The sequence below is a fragment of the Scyliorhinus canicula genome, chromosome 11 (genome assembly GCF_902713615.1).
Source record: "Scyliorhinus canicula chromosome 11, sScyCan1.1, whole genome shotgun sequence".
NCBI lineage: Eukaryota > Metazoa > Chordata > Chondrichthyes > Carcharhiniformes > Scyliorhinidae > Scyliorhinus > Scyliorhinus canicula.
In genome coordinates this window covers 121,799,119-121,820,384 of record NC_052156.1, presented here as the reverse complement: position 1 = coordinate 121,820,384, position 21,266 = coordinate 121,799,119, and the positions used below count along the sequence as shown (strand labels likewise).

General features: G+C 40.5%; 1 protein-coding gene across 1 annotated transcript in view; it reads right to left on the bottom strand.

Moving 5' to 3' along the window:
• Positions 1–21,266, bottom strand: part of lrrk2 (leucine-rich repeat kinase 2) — a 184,732-nt gene that overhangs the window by 143,910 nt on the left and 19,556 nt on the right. Inside the window, exons 4-8 of the mRNA XM_038812210.1 lie at positions 16,828–16,916; positions 10,384–10,518; positions 3,166–3,300; positions 2,682–2,813; positions 2,446–2,565 (exon numbers count right to left, since the gene is read on the bottom strand). Coding sequence (XP_038668138.1) covers positions 2,446–2,565; positions 2,682–2,813; positions 3,166–3,300; positions 10,384–10,518; positions 16,828–16,916 — 611 coding nt within the window. The remainder of the gene's footprint in view (positions 1–2,445; positions 2,566–2,681; positions 2,814–3,165; positions 3,301–10,383; positions 10,519–16,827; positions 16,917–21,266) is intronic.

Sequence of the window (21,266 nt, the reverse complement as noted above, 5' to 3'; positions counted from 1 at the left end):
TTTTAAAAAATGAAAAGTGGGGTGGGGTTACAGGGTAGGGTGGAGGTGTGGGCTTGGGTAGGGTGCTCTTTTCCAAGGGCTGGTACAGACTCAATGGGTCGAATGGCCTCCTTGTGCACTGTAAATTCTATGTCAATGCAAATCCTACCCACCCCACTCCCACCAGATTCTGTCCACCATCCCCACCACCAGAGACCCCTCATTACAGAAACACTGAAAGAAACCCCCATAAGAGAGATTCCCATTAGAGATCCTCCCATTACTGAGGCCCCACCAGAGACACTCCATTATAGAGACCCCCAACAGAAACCCTTCCAAAAGAGAGACCCTGCCTCGAAGCCCCGCATATGAGAGGCCCCTGCCTGGAGACCCCCCATTCCAGAGACCGCTGCCTCAAAGCCCCCATGAATGATTCCTGCCTGGACGCTTCCTCTCTTTCTCTGCATAAATCACCGAGCTGTTTTTGATGTGGTCCAATAATTGTCAACCATAGCGAGATGTTTATAAACATTGCAGTTAGTTTCCCAGTTGACTACCTGACCTCCACTCAAGTGTGAAGGAAAATGAGATTAAACAATCCAGACAGCTGGGTTCATGTGGACGCTGTCAATCACAGCTTAGTAAAATCTATTTCACATAGATTAATGAATGAAAGGCTTGCAGATCAAAGATCTGAGGTGGGTTAAACCCGCTCATGTGTTCAGGAATTCACAGGTGCTGGTTCCTCTGCCTGAGCCAACAGTTGTATTGCACAGGTGAATTTTAAAGCAGTCATGCTTTTCACTCTCTCGGTGTGGACTGCTCTTCAGCTGCCAGGCAGGGGTCTCTGTTATGGGGGACACCAAGGCAAGGGTCTCTGTAATGGGAGCTTCCAGGCAGAGGTCTCTATTATGGAGGGCGATTCTGGTGGCAGTCTCATTTGTGAGAGATCTCTGGAGGGGGTCGCTGTAATGGCGGACGGGTCACCCTCGTACTGCAAGGTGTGGATGGGGGTTGATGACCCAAAAAATCCTGTGCTGCTGGGGGTAGTTGCAGAATTGCATTGCAGTGGAGGGAGCCGTCGGACCTCGCTATCGAGCCGCCTGCTCAAAATGGCGACCCGGTACCTGGTGTCGCGAGGGAATCCCACGCAATCCCCGCCATGCATAAATCTGCATGGCAATGGAAAGGGAATCATCTCTGGATTTGCAATCCCACCGCGAGGGCAAATCAGACGCGATTAATTAGTCTCCCAAATGGAGAATTTCGGCCACAATCATTGCAGCGAGTGATTAATCACTCAGAAACTGAGGTTTCGCTTGCAAATTGTGGTATTTGAGCTGGAAATGAAACCACACCTGGTAAAGGAAGAGATTGTCAAAATTAATCTGGCTGCCTAACTGTTAGCTTTTGAGCAGCAATTTGACAGGGACATAAATGATGATTAGTGTTGAAAAAGAACACAATAGAAAATGACGTGAATCTATGGATCATTCAGAATTTGTTAAAACGAGAAGGTGTTTGATGCCTTGTGGGACAGTCCTTTAACAGATTCGGAGTCCTTCGTCTGAAAGGTTAACCTCATTTTGCTCTTTATGGCTGCTGAAAAACCTGTTCTGTACTTCCACATTTAATTTTAGTGCAACTAGCAGATTCCATTTTTGTCCATTTAATTTGGATGTGACTTGAAAAAGTTGTTCCACATGATCATTTTTGTGGAAATTTTATTTTGTTCCTATAAATTAAATCACAGACCACTTCATTGGAGCTTCTGTAGGTGTCATGGAATTAAAACAGGCTAGCAAAACTCAAGGGGTCTGGGCAGAGTTGGAGGGCTTATTTGCACGTCTCAATAGATAATGCCAGACCCGCTAAGCCTTTCCAGCACCTTCCGGTTTGTATTCCAGATTTTCAACATCTGCAGTATTTTCCTTTTAGGTGCCCTGGGTTCTAGGACAGCCATAATCCCCATCTTCCTCTTTGCAGAGGTCCCAATTTCATAGATTCCACAGAAGTTACAGTGCAGAAGGAGGCCATTCGGCCCATTGAGTCTACACCAGCCCCTGAACGAGCACCTACCTAAGCCCACACCTCCACCCTATCCCTGTTACCCAACAACCCCACCTAACTTTCTGGGACACAACAGAACAAATTAGCGTGACCAATCCACCTAACCCGCACATCTTTGGACAATTGCAGCCATTCTACTGAATAAAAGTACCAAGTTACGGACTGGTGTCTCTAAATGGTTAGTGTGTTGTTGAGGAAGGGGGCATGATTTTTTTTCTGAAGAGACGCTACAAATATCAAGAGAAGCATCAAAACCTTCTGTGAGGTGGCTTTCAAAGGCTAATTAAGAGCATTTGCATTCCTGGACGCTGTGCTCCACAGCGGTGAACAAAGTTTTGAACGATTTCATATAAATCTTTTTTGTGAAGCTTAACCTATTTTTGGAATGTTGCTTACTTAAAAGAGCCAAAGTGCTGAGGGCTGCAGCCTGCACTGTACCATTCTGTGGATATCTTAGAACTGCATTGATGACAACCTTGTGCGCTCCATTCAGTAACAAAATATAGTAAAAGCTATCTGGAAAACAAAAATTAAGTTCCATTTATTAAAATTTTTCTTCACAATCAAATATTTTCCAACATGGAGAGATTTAACTAAAACTAAAGCAACGTTCGTGAAGAAATTAAACATACCAAGTGTAAACCTCTGTAGTAAACAGCAACCAATTTCATGAATTGTCTCGTTGTCAGGAAATCTTTTCATTGCACCAGTTACCAGACTGTAACATTTTTCATTTCCAGACATCAGAATTTCTACATTATTTTCTGAAAATAAAAATCTATGTTTAATTTTGCATGTAGAAAAGCTAATTCTCAGTTCCTTCCAATAATTGTTTGAGCATGTATCATTAAGTAACTGGCTGCAGATTTATCAAATGGCCTTGACGTCACACTTTATGTAGTGACATATAATTCAATAATTAATTCAATAATTCAATTTTTCTCATTTTGCAATTGTTAAGTGTCAATCCCTGGATAACTCAAATTAGCAGCTATTGAAACCATTAAGCAGGAGTATTGTTTGCTCATCCATCCCAATAATTACAATTTAAACAATCATTTTGCAAACAATTTTATAAATGGTTTGGAAGAGATTTTATTAAGAAAATCAACTTACGTGGACCAGCTAAAGGAAACAGAGCTCTCAGGCCATGGAGTGCCATACCTTCATGTTCATGAAAGTTTTTTATGGCTTTTAAAATGACCCAGTGATCTTTCCCTTCTACAAATTCAATCACCTGCTCATCTGGAACTTAAATCAAAATCAAACATTAAGGATAAGTAATCAAAGCAAATAGGAGCCTCAAGCCAGGAAGGAACTTGTAAGAGATGAATGGATTGCACCTCAAAAGGTTGGGGCCAGGAAGTTAAATGTTGTTGCAGTATGAGGGACCAGGTTGAAGTATTAGACAGAAGGAACAAAATGGACAGAGGACAGGGAGAAACAAAGAGCATTAAAATAAATAGTCCAGAAATAAGCGTGATCAGACAAGGGTGAAATGTGAGGGGTTTGTAGTGCACGTGGGTAAATAGTGAGGGCATGATAAACGAGGTGATATGTCTGTGAATAAGATTGTATGCGGTTAGCAATGCGACCTCCAACTAGCTGGTGGCGTCAGACCTTGGTCATGTGATGTGGCAGACTCACCGGTTGGTAGTAAGGCGTACACAAGGACAGTCACACATTGGATAGTTCCAGAGCAACCTCGTCTGTATAGCATTCTGTATGTTATCCTTCCACGTGTTAACTAATATATCATCTTTCTAAGTAAGTCATCAGCAGTTCTGTGAGCATCATTGCAACAGCAAGACGACAGAACATGACAATAAATTTGGTTGGGAAGTTATGTGGACAAGTGGCCACCTTACATTTTGGTGTGGTAATAATGGAGTCCTGGCTCAAACAAGGGACAGAATGGGTACTTAATATTCCTGGCTACACTGTATTTAGGAAAGATAGAAAGGGGCAAAATAGGGAGGGAATGGCAATATTAGACAATGTACTGTTACAACACAAAAAAGGATGATGTACTTCAGGGAACAAACTTAAAACCAGTTTTGTTAGAATGAAGGAACATAAAATGAGCAATTACACTGCAGGATGAAGATTATAAGTCATCAAGAAGTGGGACGAAGATAGAGGAGCAAAATTTCCAGTTAACTTCAGAAATATGCAAGAACTGTACTGCAGTGAAAAATGGGGGTATTCGATTATCTCAATATTGATTGATAAAGAAAATGTGAAAAAGGGCAAGGGCAAAGAGGGGAAGAAATTCCTGACATGCTAGTGAATTTTTTGACCAGTGCATTTCCAGCTGAATAAAGAAGGAAATAGTGTTATCCAGTACCTAGTTCTGGGATATGAAGTTGTGCAAGTGAAGCATGTTTCAGTGGGGGAGCACAGGGGAAATACTGATCACACCATTAGGTTTAGAATAACTATGGAAAAAGGCACAGAAAATTAAATGTCACAACATTCAATGAAAGGACAGCTAATTTTGGTGAATCGAAAAAGGGGACTGGCTGAATGAATGAACGTTGGGTTTTTAAAGAGGCAATAGTTTAGGCACAGAACAGGCACATTCATATGAGGGAAAATAAAATACATCCAAAGCTAACACTCCCTCGATGACTGAAGATGCAGAAATAGAATTGAAGCAGAAGTGAAGTTTTGATAAAGGTGATTTTAACATTCAGTAGGTTACCAATCTGAATATATAAGTATACATACATAAAGGAATAAGAAAGGCAAAATGATTTTATGAGAATAGATTAATAGGTAACATAAAAATGTAAACTATAATCTTTTATAAATGCATAAATAATATATGTGGATGATGAGGGGGTCAAGATAGAAATGTTCTTGTGGAGAGAGAAGACAAGGCAGCAGTACTTTGTAGCTGTCCTCTTTGATGGTTAACAGCCAATATCAGAACAAAGGATGAGGAAGAGGGGGTAGTAGAAAAATTCTATCAGATAAAAATAGATAAACAGGGGGACCTTAAAGATTTGCAGTGGTTAAAGTGGAAAAGTCACCCAGCCCAGATGGAATGCTTTTTAGACTGAGGAAACAATGGGTGGAAATTGGGGAAGCTCTGGCCATAATCTTCCAATCTCTTTTAAATGTGGAGTGATGCAACACAACTGGAGCATTGCAAATGTTATATACCTAGATCAAAATGAGGAGGACAAAAATAGCATTTATAGGCAATTCAACCTTATGCAATTGGTCAGGATACTTTCAGACCCATTAATCCTGTATAATGGCATTTGGAAAAATAGTGGTTCATAAAGGAAAGCCAGCATGGACTTTTAAAGGCAAATCATGTTTGGCTAACTTGGCTGAGATCTTTGATGCAGTAACAGAGAAGGTTAATTAAAGTACGATGATTGATTTTGTATAGGCTGACTATCAAAAGCCATCTGATAACATAATGCACAATAGACTTTCATCTAAATTGAAGCCAGTGGGTTTAAAGAGGCAGTGTGTGCAGATTCAAAATTGCCTATGGGACACAAAGCAGAGAAAGGTAGTTTTTCAGACTGAAGCGTGCAGTGATATCCACCTTGGATAGGTCTTAGGACAACTCTCCTTCTTGGTACTAATTAATGACTTTGATTTGACTATACAAGGCATAATTTCAAAGTTTGCAAATGACAAAAAATTTGAAGATGTTGAAACGATGGAGAAGATAGGAATAGTCTGCATGAGGTCATAGAAATGGGAAGACACATGGTAAATGAAATTCTTTTCAGTCGGAAGAATGAGGGGAAATATAAAGTAACGAGTGCAATCTTTAATAGGATGCAAGAACAGATATATCTGCAGGTATATGTTCACAAGTCTATGAAGATAGTTGGGTCAGTTGAGAAGGTAGTTAAGAAAAAAATCCCTGGCTATACAACCAGAAGCATATCGTGCAAAGGCAAGGAAATTAAGCTGTACCTTAATGTTTTATAAACATTAGTTTGGTCCATCTGAAGTGTTTTGACCATTTATGGGCACCACACTTTAGGAAGAATGTCAAGAATGTAGAGCAGGTGTACAGATTTACTGGAATGATACCAAGGCCAAAAGGCTTCACTTACATGGGTAGACTGGATCTGGCAAGGTGGGATGGTCGCGCTCTGTCACTGACGGGTTGGGTACAGGCAGTTAAAATGAATGTGTTGCCGCGATTTCTGTTTATTTTCCAATGCCTACCAATTTTTCTGCCAAAGGCTTTTTTCAGGGAGATTGAGGGAAGGATTACCTCGTTCAAATGGGGAAGGAAGGTGGCCAGAATGAGAAAGGTGCTGCTACAGAGGGGAAAGCAGGCAAGGGGTTTGGGTCTTCCGAACCTGATGTACTACTACTGGGCGGCGAATGTGGAGAAGGTGCGGAGCTGGGTCAGAGGGGTTGATTCCCAGTGGGTCAGAATGGAGGAGAGTTTGTGCAGGGGGTCGGGACTGAAAGCACTAGCAACAGCGCCGCTCCCTATAGCTCCGGGGAAATACTCATGGAGTCCGGTAATAATAGCTTCATTGAAAATCTGGAGGCAGTTTCGCCAACACTTCGGGTTGGGGGCAGGGTCAAGGGAAATGCCGATTCGGGGGAACCACAGAGAGCCAGGGAGATGGAATGGAAATTTCCGGAAATGGGAAGAGAAGGAGATTAAGATGCAAAAAGATTTGTTTCTTAGGTTTGTTGGTTTGCAGGATTGAAGGAGCTGGACGCTAAGTATGGGCTGGAGCAGGGAGAAATGTTTAGAAACATGCAAGTTCGAGATTTTGCCAGAAAGGATATACAGAGGGCGGAATTCTCCGCAAGGCCCGACGCCGTCGTGAAACCCGGAGAGGTTCACGACGGCGTCGAAGGCCGCTCCTCGCCCCCTATTCCCCCCCCCCCAGATCCTGTTGGGATGGAGAGCAGCCTCTCCAGCCTGTGCCCTGGCATGGTGGGGGGGCCTGTTGGAATTCTTGACTCTTGAGAAGGTTAAGTTTGAACTGAGGGAAGGATGGAGGGGTTCTACAATTCATGGGCATTATTCATTATACACTTTCAAGAACTGGAAACATCGAATATTAGTTGGGGGGGGATGGGTGGGAGGGTTGGTGGGGAGGGTGGTCTGTGTGTATTAAGGGTGACTATGGGTAATCCCTGTTTCCTGTTTGTCATTTGTTTATGTAAACATGCGGGCCAATGTTTGGGGGTTGGTGGCTGGATGCGATCGTTGTTATTGTTATGGGGTTTGACATATTTGTTGCTGATTATTGTTTATTGTTGATGGGTGTAAATTTGGGAGAAAATGTGAAAAAGGAGAATAAAAATATTTTTTTAAAAAAGAAATGGGTGTTTATAAAATACCTGTGTTGGATGTACCTTTAAGAAATGGGTGTTTATCAGTGATGTCAGAGTGTGGGTGGAGCTGGGCTGTCTGTCTGCTTTTACTTTCGCTTTGGGCTGTCTGCTACAGGGTGTGTTTTAGTTTTGTTTTGAGAGCTGGCTAGCTGCAGGAAAAGCAAGCAGCTGTCTCAGGATCTCTGCAATCAAAAGACTGTCTCCAGATCATTTGGGTGATTTCAAAGTGATAACTGCTCTCAGTAGAGAATTTGAATCTGATCTCGGTGTTAAAAAGGGTCTTTTATCTTATGGATGTTGCAAGGAAAGATTAAGGGTTACTTATAGAATATTGTATCTGTCGGGATGATGGTGTTGATAGATGTTTAGATATTTACTGTGGGTTTATAAAGTGTCAACTGGTTTCATAAATAAACATTGTTTTAATTTAAAAGTACTGTCGATCTCTGTTGCATCACACCTGTAAAGTGGGCCCTTGTGCTCCCCATAACCACAATCTATTCAAAGTTATGGGTCAGGTGAACTCTATGGTACACTTTGGGGTTCTCTAAACTCTGGCCCATAATAATAGAATTAAATTGATTATCAACTTATTTATTCGGACACTCAGTTTTGTTAAACAAATGTTGCCTAATTGCAGAATCACAGCTAATGTTCACTTTTGTTTGCAAGCACAGACTGGTTGGGTACGATCAGTACACTGCTTGATGTGACGAGCCGAAGGGACATGGTGTTTGATACGATTTGCTAGTCTTTAGGGCATATGTGAAATAGCTAGCTTCACCTGTTACCCAAGATCGGCACTTTGGTCCGAAAAGTACCGGTCTACCTCAGAAGGGTAAAGTAACTCAAAGCTTTGAGCAACAGTTGAAATTGTTTCCTGGTGCTACTATGCAGTCGCAACATGAGTGGTGGGATCAAGCCAAAAAGCATTTGAGCTTCCACACAAATGATTAGTGTGATTTATGAATTTCCATGCTTCTGTGAACTTACGTATGCAGGTCACACATCCTAAAAATTGGTAGGTCATGGGCAGGATTCTGCGTTCCAGAGTCTAAGTGCTCTCGCAAGAGAATTGGGACTGGTCTCGGCTGGCGCTCGGAGCAGTGCCAGGTGCAGGACATAGTCCTTGACCATGCAATATTTATGCATGGTGGAGACCATTGGATTCCATTCAAATTCCTGTATCGAGCTGCCATTATGAGCAGGCAGCCAAATAACAGTCTCCAGCAGCAGACCCCCCTTTCCCCACAGCGTAAATCTTGATTTAATCCCCCCCCCCACCTCGATAAGGTGGGCACCCCCAAACCATGGTCAAAGAGGAGCATCCTCCTCTACCATGGGTCATCCCCCCCCCCCCCCCCCCCCCCCACCCCCCAATGCTCATGCACTTGGTTGCCTTGATATGGTCCGGAGCGTCAAACATAGCAAGAGTGTTTATAAACATTGTGATTGCATCAAAGCAGGATACTTGAGATTTATTCAAGTCTGAAGGGAAAGTTAAATATACAAACCCCCAGAACTGCAGTGTCTGAACCATAATGCTGTCAATCACAGACCACTAAGAGGTATTGCTCTGTGAAATTGAATGGGTACATGGCATTTCAAAGGGTGTCAGGGGATTATAAACCTTTTCAAGTGTTGTGAGCTTTTGAAGAAGCATCTGGACTAGTAAAAGCTGCTATTTTAAAGGCATTTGTCCGAGGGAGCAGATGTTAGGAAAGAGGTGTTCCTGCATTGATTTTTCACTGAACTACTTGGACTGCTCATCAGCTGTCAGGCAGAGCAGTTCAGGCTGAGAAAGCTACAGAGTTTAAAAAGTTATACCAGGAGGATGCTTTTGAGCAGAGAGCTGCTTGTGATCATCAGGCCAAGGGTGATCTTCAGGTTGCCTAGTGCTGGAAGGGGCAGACCAAATATGGGACCCACATCCCAAGGGATGGGTGGGGAGGGTCCTGGGGTCAACCCTCATCCACAGCCCTCACCACCCAACCCCCAGGACCCTTGCGTAACCCCTCTTCTGCAGCCTGGCAGTGGCAGAGAGGCACATCACCTGTGGAACGACCCCCTTGAACTCCATCAGAGTCCACAGTGCCAGGGTAACGCTTGGTCATACTTACACCAAAGCCCGTCTGGTGAATTTCCCATTGCGGGGGTCAGAGCAACGTGCGGTGGGGGAAAAATCAAGCTTCCAGCCCATTACTTGCACACTAATGCATGCAGATCACTATTTCGGGATTGGGATTCCCAATCGCAGCAGCGAGAAATGGAGAATGCCAGCCCATATCAAACGCATGTTCCTTCGGCTGTTCACAACAAGCAAGGTACTGACTGTACCTGTTGATTTCAAAATTCAATACACATCATCCAACATTAGCTGTGATTCTGTGATTGGACAACATTTTGCAAAACAATTCTGATTGTGCTACAAATTACACTGAGAACATCATCATCAGTCGGGCTCGCAGTGTGATGCACTTAAGAAGCTAAATATATTAGTACACAGAGTCCTATTCATGGCAAACAGAAAGAACATGTACACATGTTACACCTGTTTTAACTGAACAAAATGGGCAACATCCATGACAAAGAGTCATCCAGACTCGAAATGTTAGCTTGCTTCTTTCTCCACTGATGTTGTCAGACCTGCTGAGGTTGTCCAGTATTTTCTATTTTTGTTTGAGGCAACATCTATATTCTGGTTCATTCCTCGGGGAAATGGTGTGACCAATCAGAATCAACCTGCCTGGTTTGAATTTTTTTAAAGATTGGAAGTTAACTGTCAGTTGTCAGTTAACTATTACATTATCTATGACAATACCTCTACAAATCAAAGTCCACTTGCCAATCAATCATACTCTTTTCTCATGAAGTATAAATTGTTGTTCCCTTTACATTTGATAATCTTGTGAATGTTCTGATGAGCACAAGATAAAAGCTTCGACAATTTTTTTCAGTGATACTGCTTCTAGAATATTTATTCCACCAAATTACCTTTTTCTAAAAGTGCGTACAACACTTGACATCCATGTATCTGAACTTCACAGTGGTCAGCAAATGATTTCATTCCATCAAGGACCAAAGAAAACACATCCATATCTTCATCTCGAAGCAATAATGAAATTTCATCTGCGGTGTGATTTCAAAAGCAACAATTTCTTAAAAAAGATGTTTTCACAGAACTTAAAAGACAACATTGCTCCAATGTAAGAAAATGGAAATAACCGAGCTACAAAGGCAAATATTCAATCTGCTTTCGAATCCTTTTAACTAAAAATATTGGGGAGATGGTGATGTCATGGTATTGTCACTGGACTAGTAATCCAGATACCCAGGGTAATGCTCTGGGGTCCCAGGTTCGAACCCCACCATGGCAGATGGTGAAATTTGAATTCAATAAAAATCTGGAATTGAAAGTCTAATGATGATCATGAAACCATGGCCGATTGTTGTAAAAAACCCATCTGGTTCACCATTATCCTTCAGGGAAGGAAATCTGCTGTCCTTACCCGGTCTGGCCTACATGATTCCAGAACCACACAGCGATGCCCCCCGCCCCCCCCGCCCCCCCCCCCCACCCAACTTAAATGGCTGACCAAGCTACTCAGTTCAATGGCATTAGGAATGCGCAACAAATGCTAGCCCGACCAGCAATGCCCAGATCCCAAGAATGAAAAACAAAACCCAAAGAATAAAGATTCATTGTGGGGTAAACATAAACTAGGCAGAGCGTGGTCTTTTTAAAAGTTCATAACTGGTACATGCACAAATTAATTATGAAAGTCTTCTTCATAAATACATTTATTGTCATTTAGACTGGGTAAAAATGGTTTAACACAAAATTCTGAGTTCTGAAGGAAGGGCCCAGCTGAGCTGCTGATCAAACTGTTGCAGATTCCAGCATATGCTGTTATTTCAGATTTCCAGTTTGATTTTTTAACCTTATGAGTATTTTACATTGTTGACTACAAATAACAAGCGTTGCTTATCCAAATGTTCCTGTCCATTACCGTAAGCCATTAGGAAAACGAGCTAAAGTAGTTCATGGTTATTTAAATCCCCTACACACAAACAATTAGATTACAAGCTATACTCCCTCTTAACCTTGTACAATATACTGGGAAAAAAACTTTCCAAATCTTTATTGAGGCAAATGATAATTAAAGATTAAAGCTACATCATTGAAGATCGAGAGACCATTGTAACATTTCTTAACACGGTGCAAAACAGATAATAGACATAGGTAGAGAGAATAATTAATAGCTAGCTTATCAATCATCTGAATTCTTCAAAGGATAAGAATCCTTGTACTTGCGTTTTTCCATATACAATAATGTATTTTAAAACATATCCACAATAAGAACAGCACTTTTATTGGTTCTGATTTTGTATTGGCGGGGTTTAAATCTACCAACATGCTCAGAAACTTGATGTACGATGAAAAATTAATAACCAGTACTTAATTACAAGTTTAATGAATTAATCTGAAATCGATAACCAGGCGGTCATGGTTCAGTAGGCTTACCAGTCAGGCTTATGATTTGTCAAAGCACAACCTACTTTGATTTTTGCTGACTACAATTGTCCTGGTCTATTAGATTGTGCAATCAGCATTTTAATTCTTATTTAGCATGATGAACAACATCGCTTGCACAAACTCAGAAAGGTTCTGAAATTTAGGCGGTAGGTCAATTGAAATTTCATATTATGATCAATGTTTTTTTGGTAATGAGTATCAAGGACTATGGGGCAAAATCAGGTAACTAGATTGAAATTCAGATCACCCACAATCTACTTGAATGGCACAACAGTTTTGAGGGGCTGAACTACCTATTCCTATGAATTGGGATAGGTTTTGCCAATTAAGATTGAATTCATGAGATGACACGATTGCAGTTAAAACAGAAGAATATTATAAGGTAATTAAACAGATCTGATCGAAACCTGTTTGATCTGAGGCTAATGTTACAACCAGGTAAGCAGAGATGAACTATCTCCCCTCTATTCACCCTCTTAGTTGGTCATAACAAAGGTTTAAGTTTATTTTTCACAAGCATATGCCTTTTCCAAATCAGATTATATTTAACTATTTATTAAACAGAGTCAACCAAACATGGTTTTTTCGAGTCACAGAAAGAGCCAAGTTGTTAAGCACTAACACAAGTAAACTAACACACATATACAAGAAATAGAAATAAGAGGGAGTTCGGGTCCAATATAAAAGGTAAAAGAATAATATGGTTAAATGTCATTTGATTGTCCTTGAGGCGTAGATTTTAAATGCTGCAGCCAATTTAGGTTGCTGGTTTCTTGGATGCGGTCAGATATAGAAGATTTTGCAATTATTACAAGATCCTAGTTTGTTGGTCGGTTTATTGTATAATTGGCTTCTCTAACTGGGCACACACTTATTCCAAAAGGGAGTGGATAGAAAGCAACGTTCAACTTATTTCCTTTGTGTTACATGCAATCTCAAATGACTGGGCAGCCTTTCCTTGAAATATGTCACCCATTGGATATTTCCAAGAAGTTTTGGGTGCAAGTGTCTGATGCAACAATTGTTTAAAAATACAAAGTGCTGGATAATGAATGTGTCTTCCTTAAACAGGTCTGAGTTTCAATGGGTGTCTGGATTATAGGAAAGTATAGTTTTCTCTTCATGCTCTCAAGGGTGACTTATTTGTTTTTCACCTTCACCTGAGCCAGGCATTTTTAAGCAATTTGTTTTGTCTCAGTTCAAATTGCAAAATGTTCAGTGAATTGAAAGTTGGAAATTATATTTTCAAAAAGATAAAGGGGCATAGTTTCATGACACCCCCGTATCATCAGGAACAAAATGAAATTCACCTCACCCACATATCATAGAATATCATCTTCCTCTCATTCGTCCTCACTGTTCCTCTTGTCCTTCCGTTATGTTGTTATTGGACATACCATTACCAGTTTGTCCCCTTCTTGGTTGTGATATTGTTTTATGACGTTTACATGATACAGCTTTAGCTTTTTCCTGCGATCTGCGGTGTAGGTATTTTACCTTCCCAGGTTTCCTTGCTACTCTGGATGGGCCACAGAACTAGGGTTTACCCAACACTGGAAGGATTACAAGCATGTAGTGCTTGTACCTGGCTGAAAGGTTCAAGTCAAGGCATGTTCATCTGCCTGTTTTGTGTTTAAAGCTGTGTGGGAGATTAAATCTACTCAAACCACATCACAGGCTCTCGGAGTCGCTCACGGAACACAGTTACGCAATCTTACATGGAGATACCATCTTCTCATTTTAAAAAATCTCTTTGCTTCGTGTCACAGGACCTCACACTTGGTATACATCAACCAATTCAAATATAATAAAACCGATGAACTCATTGGGCGAGTCTCTGATAGCGAACAGAAGAAAACCTAATCCTTTATATCCCAGCCATGGGGATTCTCGTGGCAATATGTACTGACTATGGTTTTTAGGGTTGGGTGTTACTGTTCTAGAGCCTCCTCTGACTGTGGTAATACATTGAGGACTTCAGCTGGATTACATCCACGTTACCCATGACTTTCCGGAAAATTCAGGACATAGAATTTGAACCCTGATCTGATTGGTTTTCAGTGGGCAGTCCATATCAAGCAAAGAGTTTTGTTAATTCTCTCACCACTATTTTGACACATATGATTCTCAGGAGAATGGCCTCTGAGAAACAGGTAGCCTTATCCTAGTTTTTTGGCCTTATTCTCTTCTCAACAGCATCCTTTTTAGTCTCAAGATGGCTCACTTCCTTTCCAGCTGTTCCTTCTCTCATATGAGGGCTCAGCATCTTATCACTCTCCCATAATCTATCCTTTGTGGGTTGGTTGGGGGTGACTAGGGAAGGTTGTCTTTTGGAATTAAAGTTTGTGGACAAGTCCATTGTCTTCAGCTAGGACTGCTGCAATGTCTGGCCCCTGTTACGCTGTTCTTCCATGCGAAGGATATGGAGGTTTTGAACACCTTGAGGATCATTTCATAAAGGTTTTCGTAGTTGGCCTAAATTCTAAGCGCCTGTACACATCGGTCAAAAGTGAGCTGCTAAAGCCATTCAAATTTCAAATGCATCTGGTCTACCTGAAGATGTGAAAATTGTGATGGTACGCCTCCCACACTAACTGGTGCGCATTTAAAATAGCTCTTTTTGCTGCCTCATAGCTTATTGCACTTTTTATCAGGCAAGAGAAAATAAATCTCATTAGCTTTTCCTGTCAGCTTACTCTGCAATCGCAGGGGCCACTATTGGGTGAGTCGCTTTAACTATGGTGCTAACCTTTGGAAAGAGACAAAGAAGGCATCCACCTTTTCTTCATCATACTTTGAGATTAAATGGGCAAACCTGAATACTTCAGCCGTTAAGTCTGAGCTAGGGGTGTGCTCCATGGGCACAGTGTCCTTCTTAGCTTGAGTTGTTTAACTTTAAACTCCCTTTCCTCTTTCCCGGAATTCTTTCTGCTCCTTCTGTTCCAATTCCATTGATCCAAATTCAATTTCCTTATGGCTTATTTCTCTGTTTTACTGCCTCAGTTTCCACCGCTGGATGTTGTTTTAACTTTCGGGCAGAACTCTACCTCCAAGTTCCCCGCCACATCTTTTAATTCTTCCAAGGACAGTGCCTTTAGCTTCTCGGCAGTTATCTCATCCTGTTCTTTGACAGCATTGACATGGAATGCTTTTCAGTATACAGACCCAAGAAAACGTTTTGCAGTTTTAAATTGCTTTTGAAGGAACAATTTACTTTCACACTCGAATTCTTTAGTCAACCTGTGGGAACAATTCCAGGCAAGCCCCCAGTTGTCACAACCAGGTGAGAAAGAGTGAACTGGCTCACCTCTATTCAACTCCCTTTGTTGGTCACAACAAAAGGTTTGAAGTATTTCCTTCACCGGCAAATCAGAATATATTTCACTACTTAACTTGTGAGTAAAAGGAATCAACCAAATAAGGTTTGCTTGAGTCAAAAAAAGAGCAAATTAATTAAGAAATAAACCCCAGAAAAGTTAAAACAAATGCATGCAATCATTCAGACCCACATGCATACATGTAACAGAAATATGGGGGAACCAGGCAACACACTTATTCCACAAGAGAGAGCATAGAAAGCAGCATTCAACCTGTTTCTTCTGCTGAAGACTTTCTTGATACCGGCTGTGTCACTTACAAATCTCAAGTGGCTGGGCAGCCTTGCCTTGAAACATTTCACCCGTTGTTTATTTGCTAAAGGTTTTGAGTGGGCAGCCTTTGTTACAATAACTTTGCATTTTTAATGTCTCTTCCTTGGAGAGCTGAATTTCGATAGGTGTCTGGATTATACGAAAACTCTCTCTCTTCACATTCCCCCAAGGATGACTTGTTTGTTTCTCACCTCCACCTTGGAATGTGGCCTTGCATGTTTCAACAGTTTGCTCTGTCTCAGTTCAAATTACAAAATATCCATTCAATTAACAGTTGAAAAATCATACTTTCAAAACGAGACATAGCCTCGTGACATCATTGGTGTGTATTAGAAAGCATGGATTTTCTCCTCACAGATGAATCAAAGGTTTATTGTAGAAGCAATTCTAATGTATAACCACAGGCACCATACAACCAGTTCTTAAAGAAAACTGCAAACTATTTAATAGTCTCTCTAACATTCAGACTCAAATCAAGTAAAATTTGCAAATTATACAATGCATGTCCATCCAACTGCTTGACAACTACCTACAATTTCAGTGTTAATGTAATAACAATAATAATAATCTTTATTGTCACAAGTAGGCTTACATTAACACTGCAATGAAGTTACTGTGAAAAAACCAGAGTCGCCACATTCCGGCGCCTGTTCGGGTACAGAGGAGAATTCAGAATGTCCAAATTAACTATTAGTGCCAAGGACATAGAAATACAAAAAAGGTGGATTGTTAAATCATAATTCCCCCAATATTTGACTCAATGAATATACTTTTTTTTAATCCTTGACTTCCATTTTCCCATCCCTTTCCTATTCCACTGCTCCCAAGTGGAGTGGTGCCAAAGAAACCTATTGGGAGAAGTCACCAATATTACAGGGTCTCGGGACTGTTAGGTTTGAGTTGTTGAATGAAAGTACAACTATTTCACACTTATCTTCTGTGTTGGACATTGCTTTTAAAAATGTATTCATGGGATATGGGTGTCGCTGGATAGGCCTGCATTCATTGCCCATTTCAAATTTCCCTTGAGAAGGGCAGCCTGCTTACAATGTAATTCTACTTGTGACATGAATAAAGATTATTATTTTTTAAATCCTCTATTCTCCTGCAACAATTACTATCCTAATTAGAAGAGAATTATATTTATATAAAAACAAGGAAAACAAGTAAATCAAAGTCAGAAAATATACAGATAGAAATGATACATTGTTAACAATGTTATTTTTCAGAATTTAACTGGTATTACTGTACCTGAATGAACAAGGAGTGTTAACACCTTAAGGCCAATCAGCAGTATGGTAGAGTTAAAATTGTAAGATTTCAACAAATTCAGGATCTGTCTAAAATATGAATGAGGGAGAGAGAAAAAAATAAGTCAAATATTGCAATAAAACATTTTAAAAATGCAAATTCAATACAAAACCATATTTGATGCTACTGATTTTTTTAAAAATTGCTACCAGAGATCCCTCCCACCCTGATAGTACTGTATAAGGCAATGCTTTTAACAAAGTCATACAAATATCCAAAGGTCTGTGTTGTGTTAGCTAATTTCAGTCAAGTACACTCACTAAGGACGGAAAATTTAAAAATGTCAGTCAAGCTGAAAACAAGAACAATCTTCAGAGTACCAAGATACTTGACCAAGTTACTTCTGTGACGGTAAATGAAACACATCAATAATTTGTCTCCATTTGACGAGTTTTAAGTTTTTGTTATTCCATTCAAATTTCACAGACAGAAATCAGGCTTGGCTCTAATGTGCTCTTCAGAAGAATAGTGTGCTGACACTCATTATCCTTGTTCATATGGGGATAATAGTCACAATGGAGAGCCATTGGTGACCTGCCAAACTAAAACACAGCAAGACACAATGTATTCAGGGATGCAAAGAACCGTGGTGGGAAAGTTAATAAAGTATGTGAAATAATTTTAAGCAAGTAATCATGATTATGAGCCACATAAAAACAGCTCAATATGCATCTTTAAATTGCAATTGTATTTTTCTAATGAAAAAAGGTAGAAAGCTGTTCATTACATATAGTAAGAAGTTTTACAACACCAGGTTAAAGTCCAACGGGTTTGATTGGAATCACTAGCTTTTGGAGCACAGCTTCTTCATCAGGTGAGTGATGTCAGTGTCTATATGCGCGATCTTCTTGGAGATATTCTCCACTTTGAGCCGGCAGTTTGCATCTCCATTTCATGGCTACCATTGACACCGCAAACTGCCGGCTCAAAGTGGAGAGTATCGCCAAGAAGGTTGTGCATATAGACACCGACATATAGACACCACCAATCAGTTAATAACATTTTATAAAATACAATTTTGATACGAAAAGACATTTGATGCTACTGATATTTTTTCTTAAACTGCAACTAGAGATCCCTCCCGCCCTGATGGTACTATATAAGGCAGTGCTTTTAACAAAGTTGTACATTAAGTTATTTGAAATTGCTTGGAATCTTAAGAAAATCTTGTGACAATTGAGGAGGGGAAAAAAAACAAAAGAAGAAAATCATTAAGAATTAAGGAGTGAAGAACCAAGTTACGACACAGGGGAATGAAACATGTACAAAACACAATGAAGAGTGTAACAAGGGGAAATAAGCAATGGGGAATAAACTGGGACAGAAGAAAAACTGCCATTACAGATTAGAAATTAAACAGGATGATCCCAATGTTAGATAAGAACAGAATTATACATACATTAAGTTAAATTATTGATGTATTAAAATAAGCTCTAATTAATTTTGCTCCACATGAAGCACAAAACTACTTTTACATTTCTCCAATCAGTTGGGAGGTATTCTGTTTTATGAAAATAGGAGCATAATACTATAGAACACATTGCTATTTAAATTTTCATGGGTTTGCACATGGAATCAAGACCAAATACCATGGGCTGGATTCTCCGCCGGCAGGATGCTCCGTTTTGCTGGTAGCCCGGGGGGTTTCCCGATGGCATGGGGCTGCCCCACAATGGGAAACCCCATTGAGCAGCCGGCATAACAGAGCATCCCACCAGCGGGGTGAAATAGAAATGTGGCATGGCAAGGTAGAAAATCTGCCCCATGTTTCAGACAATGGAGGTTGGAACACAGAGTTGTTTGGAACAAGTTGCATAGAGAGATTTCAATGCTTATTTTTACTTTCTACATCCTTATCTTTTAATGTGTACGTGGCATAGAATTAGGAATGATGCTCTGCTAAGAGACAGTTTGAGGTACTATGATACAAATTAAAAGCAGAACCTCAAAAGCAATAATCTCTAGATTATTGCCTGAGGCATGCACCAACTGGTTTAGGGATAAACAATTCAGAAGGTTAAATATATGGCAGATGAGTGGCAGGAGTTTCGCTTCATAAACCACTGGCACTAACACTGATCCATTGGAACAGATTCCACCTAAACCAGGCTGGGCCTAGTGTCCTGACAAATGGAATAACTAGCGCCATAGACAGAGAGGGCTATAAACTAAGAAAGGAAGTGAGGTGATGTGGGGGAGGGAGATTCACAAAAGAGTAAATTTAAACTCAACCAGGGAAATATGTGTTTAAAAAAAAGCAGCGCTGGTCAGGAAGGGACAGTTAGAGTAATAAATGTAATAGAGCATTAATGTCTTTCAAGACCTCAGAGAAAATTCTAACAGTCAAAGGCAATATATCTGAATGTGTGAATCATTCACAACTAATTATTTGAGTTAATTGCATAGGTAGAAATTAAGAGATTTCATCTAATAACCATTACGGAGATATTTTTATAAATGTGACCAAGTATGGGAACCAAATATTCCAAAAATAGGAACATAGGAGCAAGAGCAGGCGCTAAAGCCTGATCCACCATTTAACTAGATCATAGCTGATCTTCTACCTCAACGCCATCTTCAGCAAACTTTCCGTATCCCTAAATCTCATAGGTTTCCAGAAATATATCGACCTCTTGCTTTGAACATATTCAATGCCAGCCCTCTGGGATAGAGAATTTCAAAGATTTAACACATCCTGACTGAAGAAATTTCTCCTCATCTAATGGCCTGCGTCGTATTCTGAGACTGTTTCCCGTGGTCCTAGGTAGAAACCCCTCCCCAACGATGAGAACACCCTTCCTGTATCTATATAATTAATAAACTGATATAAATCCACAGGTCTGAATAATCTACATCCCAGAGTACTGAAGTAGGTAGCCATGGAAATAGTGGATGCGCTGGATGTCATCTTCCAAAATTCTGTGACTTCTGAAACAGTGCCAGCACCTTGGAATGTGGCAAATGTAACCCTACTATTTCAAACAGGAGCAAGGGAGAAAACAGGGAATTACAGACCAGCTAGCAAAACATCAGTACTAGGGAATAGGAAAAACGCTAGAATCCATTATAAAGGGATGTAATAACAGGATACTTAGAAAATATTAAAGAGATTAGACAAAGTCAACATGGATTTATTAAAGGGATATCATGCTTGACAAACCTACTGGAGTTTTTTTGAGGACGTAACTAGTAGAAATAGATAAAAGAGAACCAGTGGATGTTGTATATTTGGATTTTCAGAAACCTTTTGATAAAGTCCCACATAAGACATTAGTGGGCAAATTTAAAGCGCATAGAATTGGGGTAATATACTGGCAATTGGTTAGCAGACAGGAAACCTAGTACGAACAAATGGATCTTTTTCAGAGTAGAAGGAAGTGATTAGTGGGTACTACAAGGGAAGAATGCTTGGGCTCCAGCTAGTCACAATATATATCAACAATTTGGTTGAGAGTTTGAAATGTAATAATTCCAAGTTTGCTGATCACACAAAGCTAGGTGGAATTGTGCATGACAAGGAGGAACTAAAGATTCAAAGTGATTTAGACAACTTGAGTGAGTGAGAGAAAACATGGCAGATGCAGTATTGTGTTGATAAGTGTTAACCACTCACCACCGTGCTGCCAATCAATCCACCTAACCTGCACCTTTTTGGACTGGATAATAGCCCACAAGCCTTACCTGCTGATCAATCGACTCCCTACCTCTTGTCCAAAAGGTGTCAAGTCCCCAGACAGGCAAGTGTCCCATATGGGAGGAAAAGATCAGAGATTATATTAAGAGGAAAGGATGGCCCCTATGGGCAGAGTTTTGTTTAAATGCAGAAACAGATCCCGGAGCGATAGGGCAGACCAATTGGGAGGAGCTGAATAAAGTGCAAGGAAAGCGGCGCAGCAAAGTATGAAAAGGCGATAGCCGTAGTGTGCTGCTTGGTGTAATTAATAGGCACTGAGCAGGTCCTAAAGACCATGCGTGAAGAGTTGGACAAAGCAAAGTAGTTGCAGGAGGATAGGGAGGAACAGATCAAACTAATAAATGAGGAAAGGGAGGAAGTCATAAAGAAATTAAAAGACGAGAGGCAGGAGGAGGTAAAGAAATTAAAAGGTGAAAGGCAAGAAGAGATAAAGAAATTGAAAGAAGAAAGACAGGAGGAGATAAGGAAATTGAGAGAACAGTAAGAAAGATTCCAACAAATGTGAGCTGAAAAAGGCAGGGAGATAGGTGACCTAAATCGAACGAACCAGACTAACTGGTACATTTAGGCAGCATCCAGAACCAATGTGAGAAAGCCTACCAAGACACCCAAAGCGCTGCCTTGGTAAGATACGAAGCCGAGAACAAGGTCACCCGCCTAGAACCGAAGTGTACCAACTTGCAGG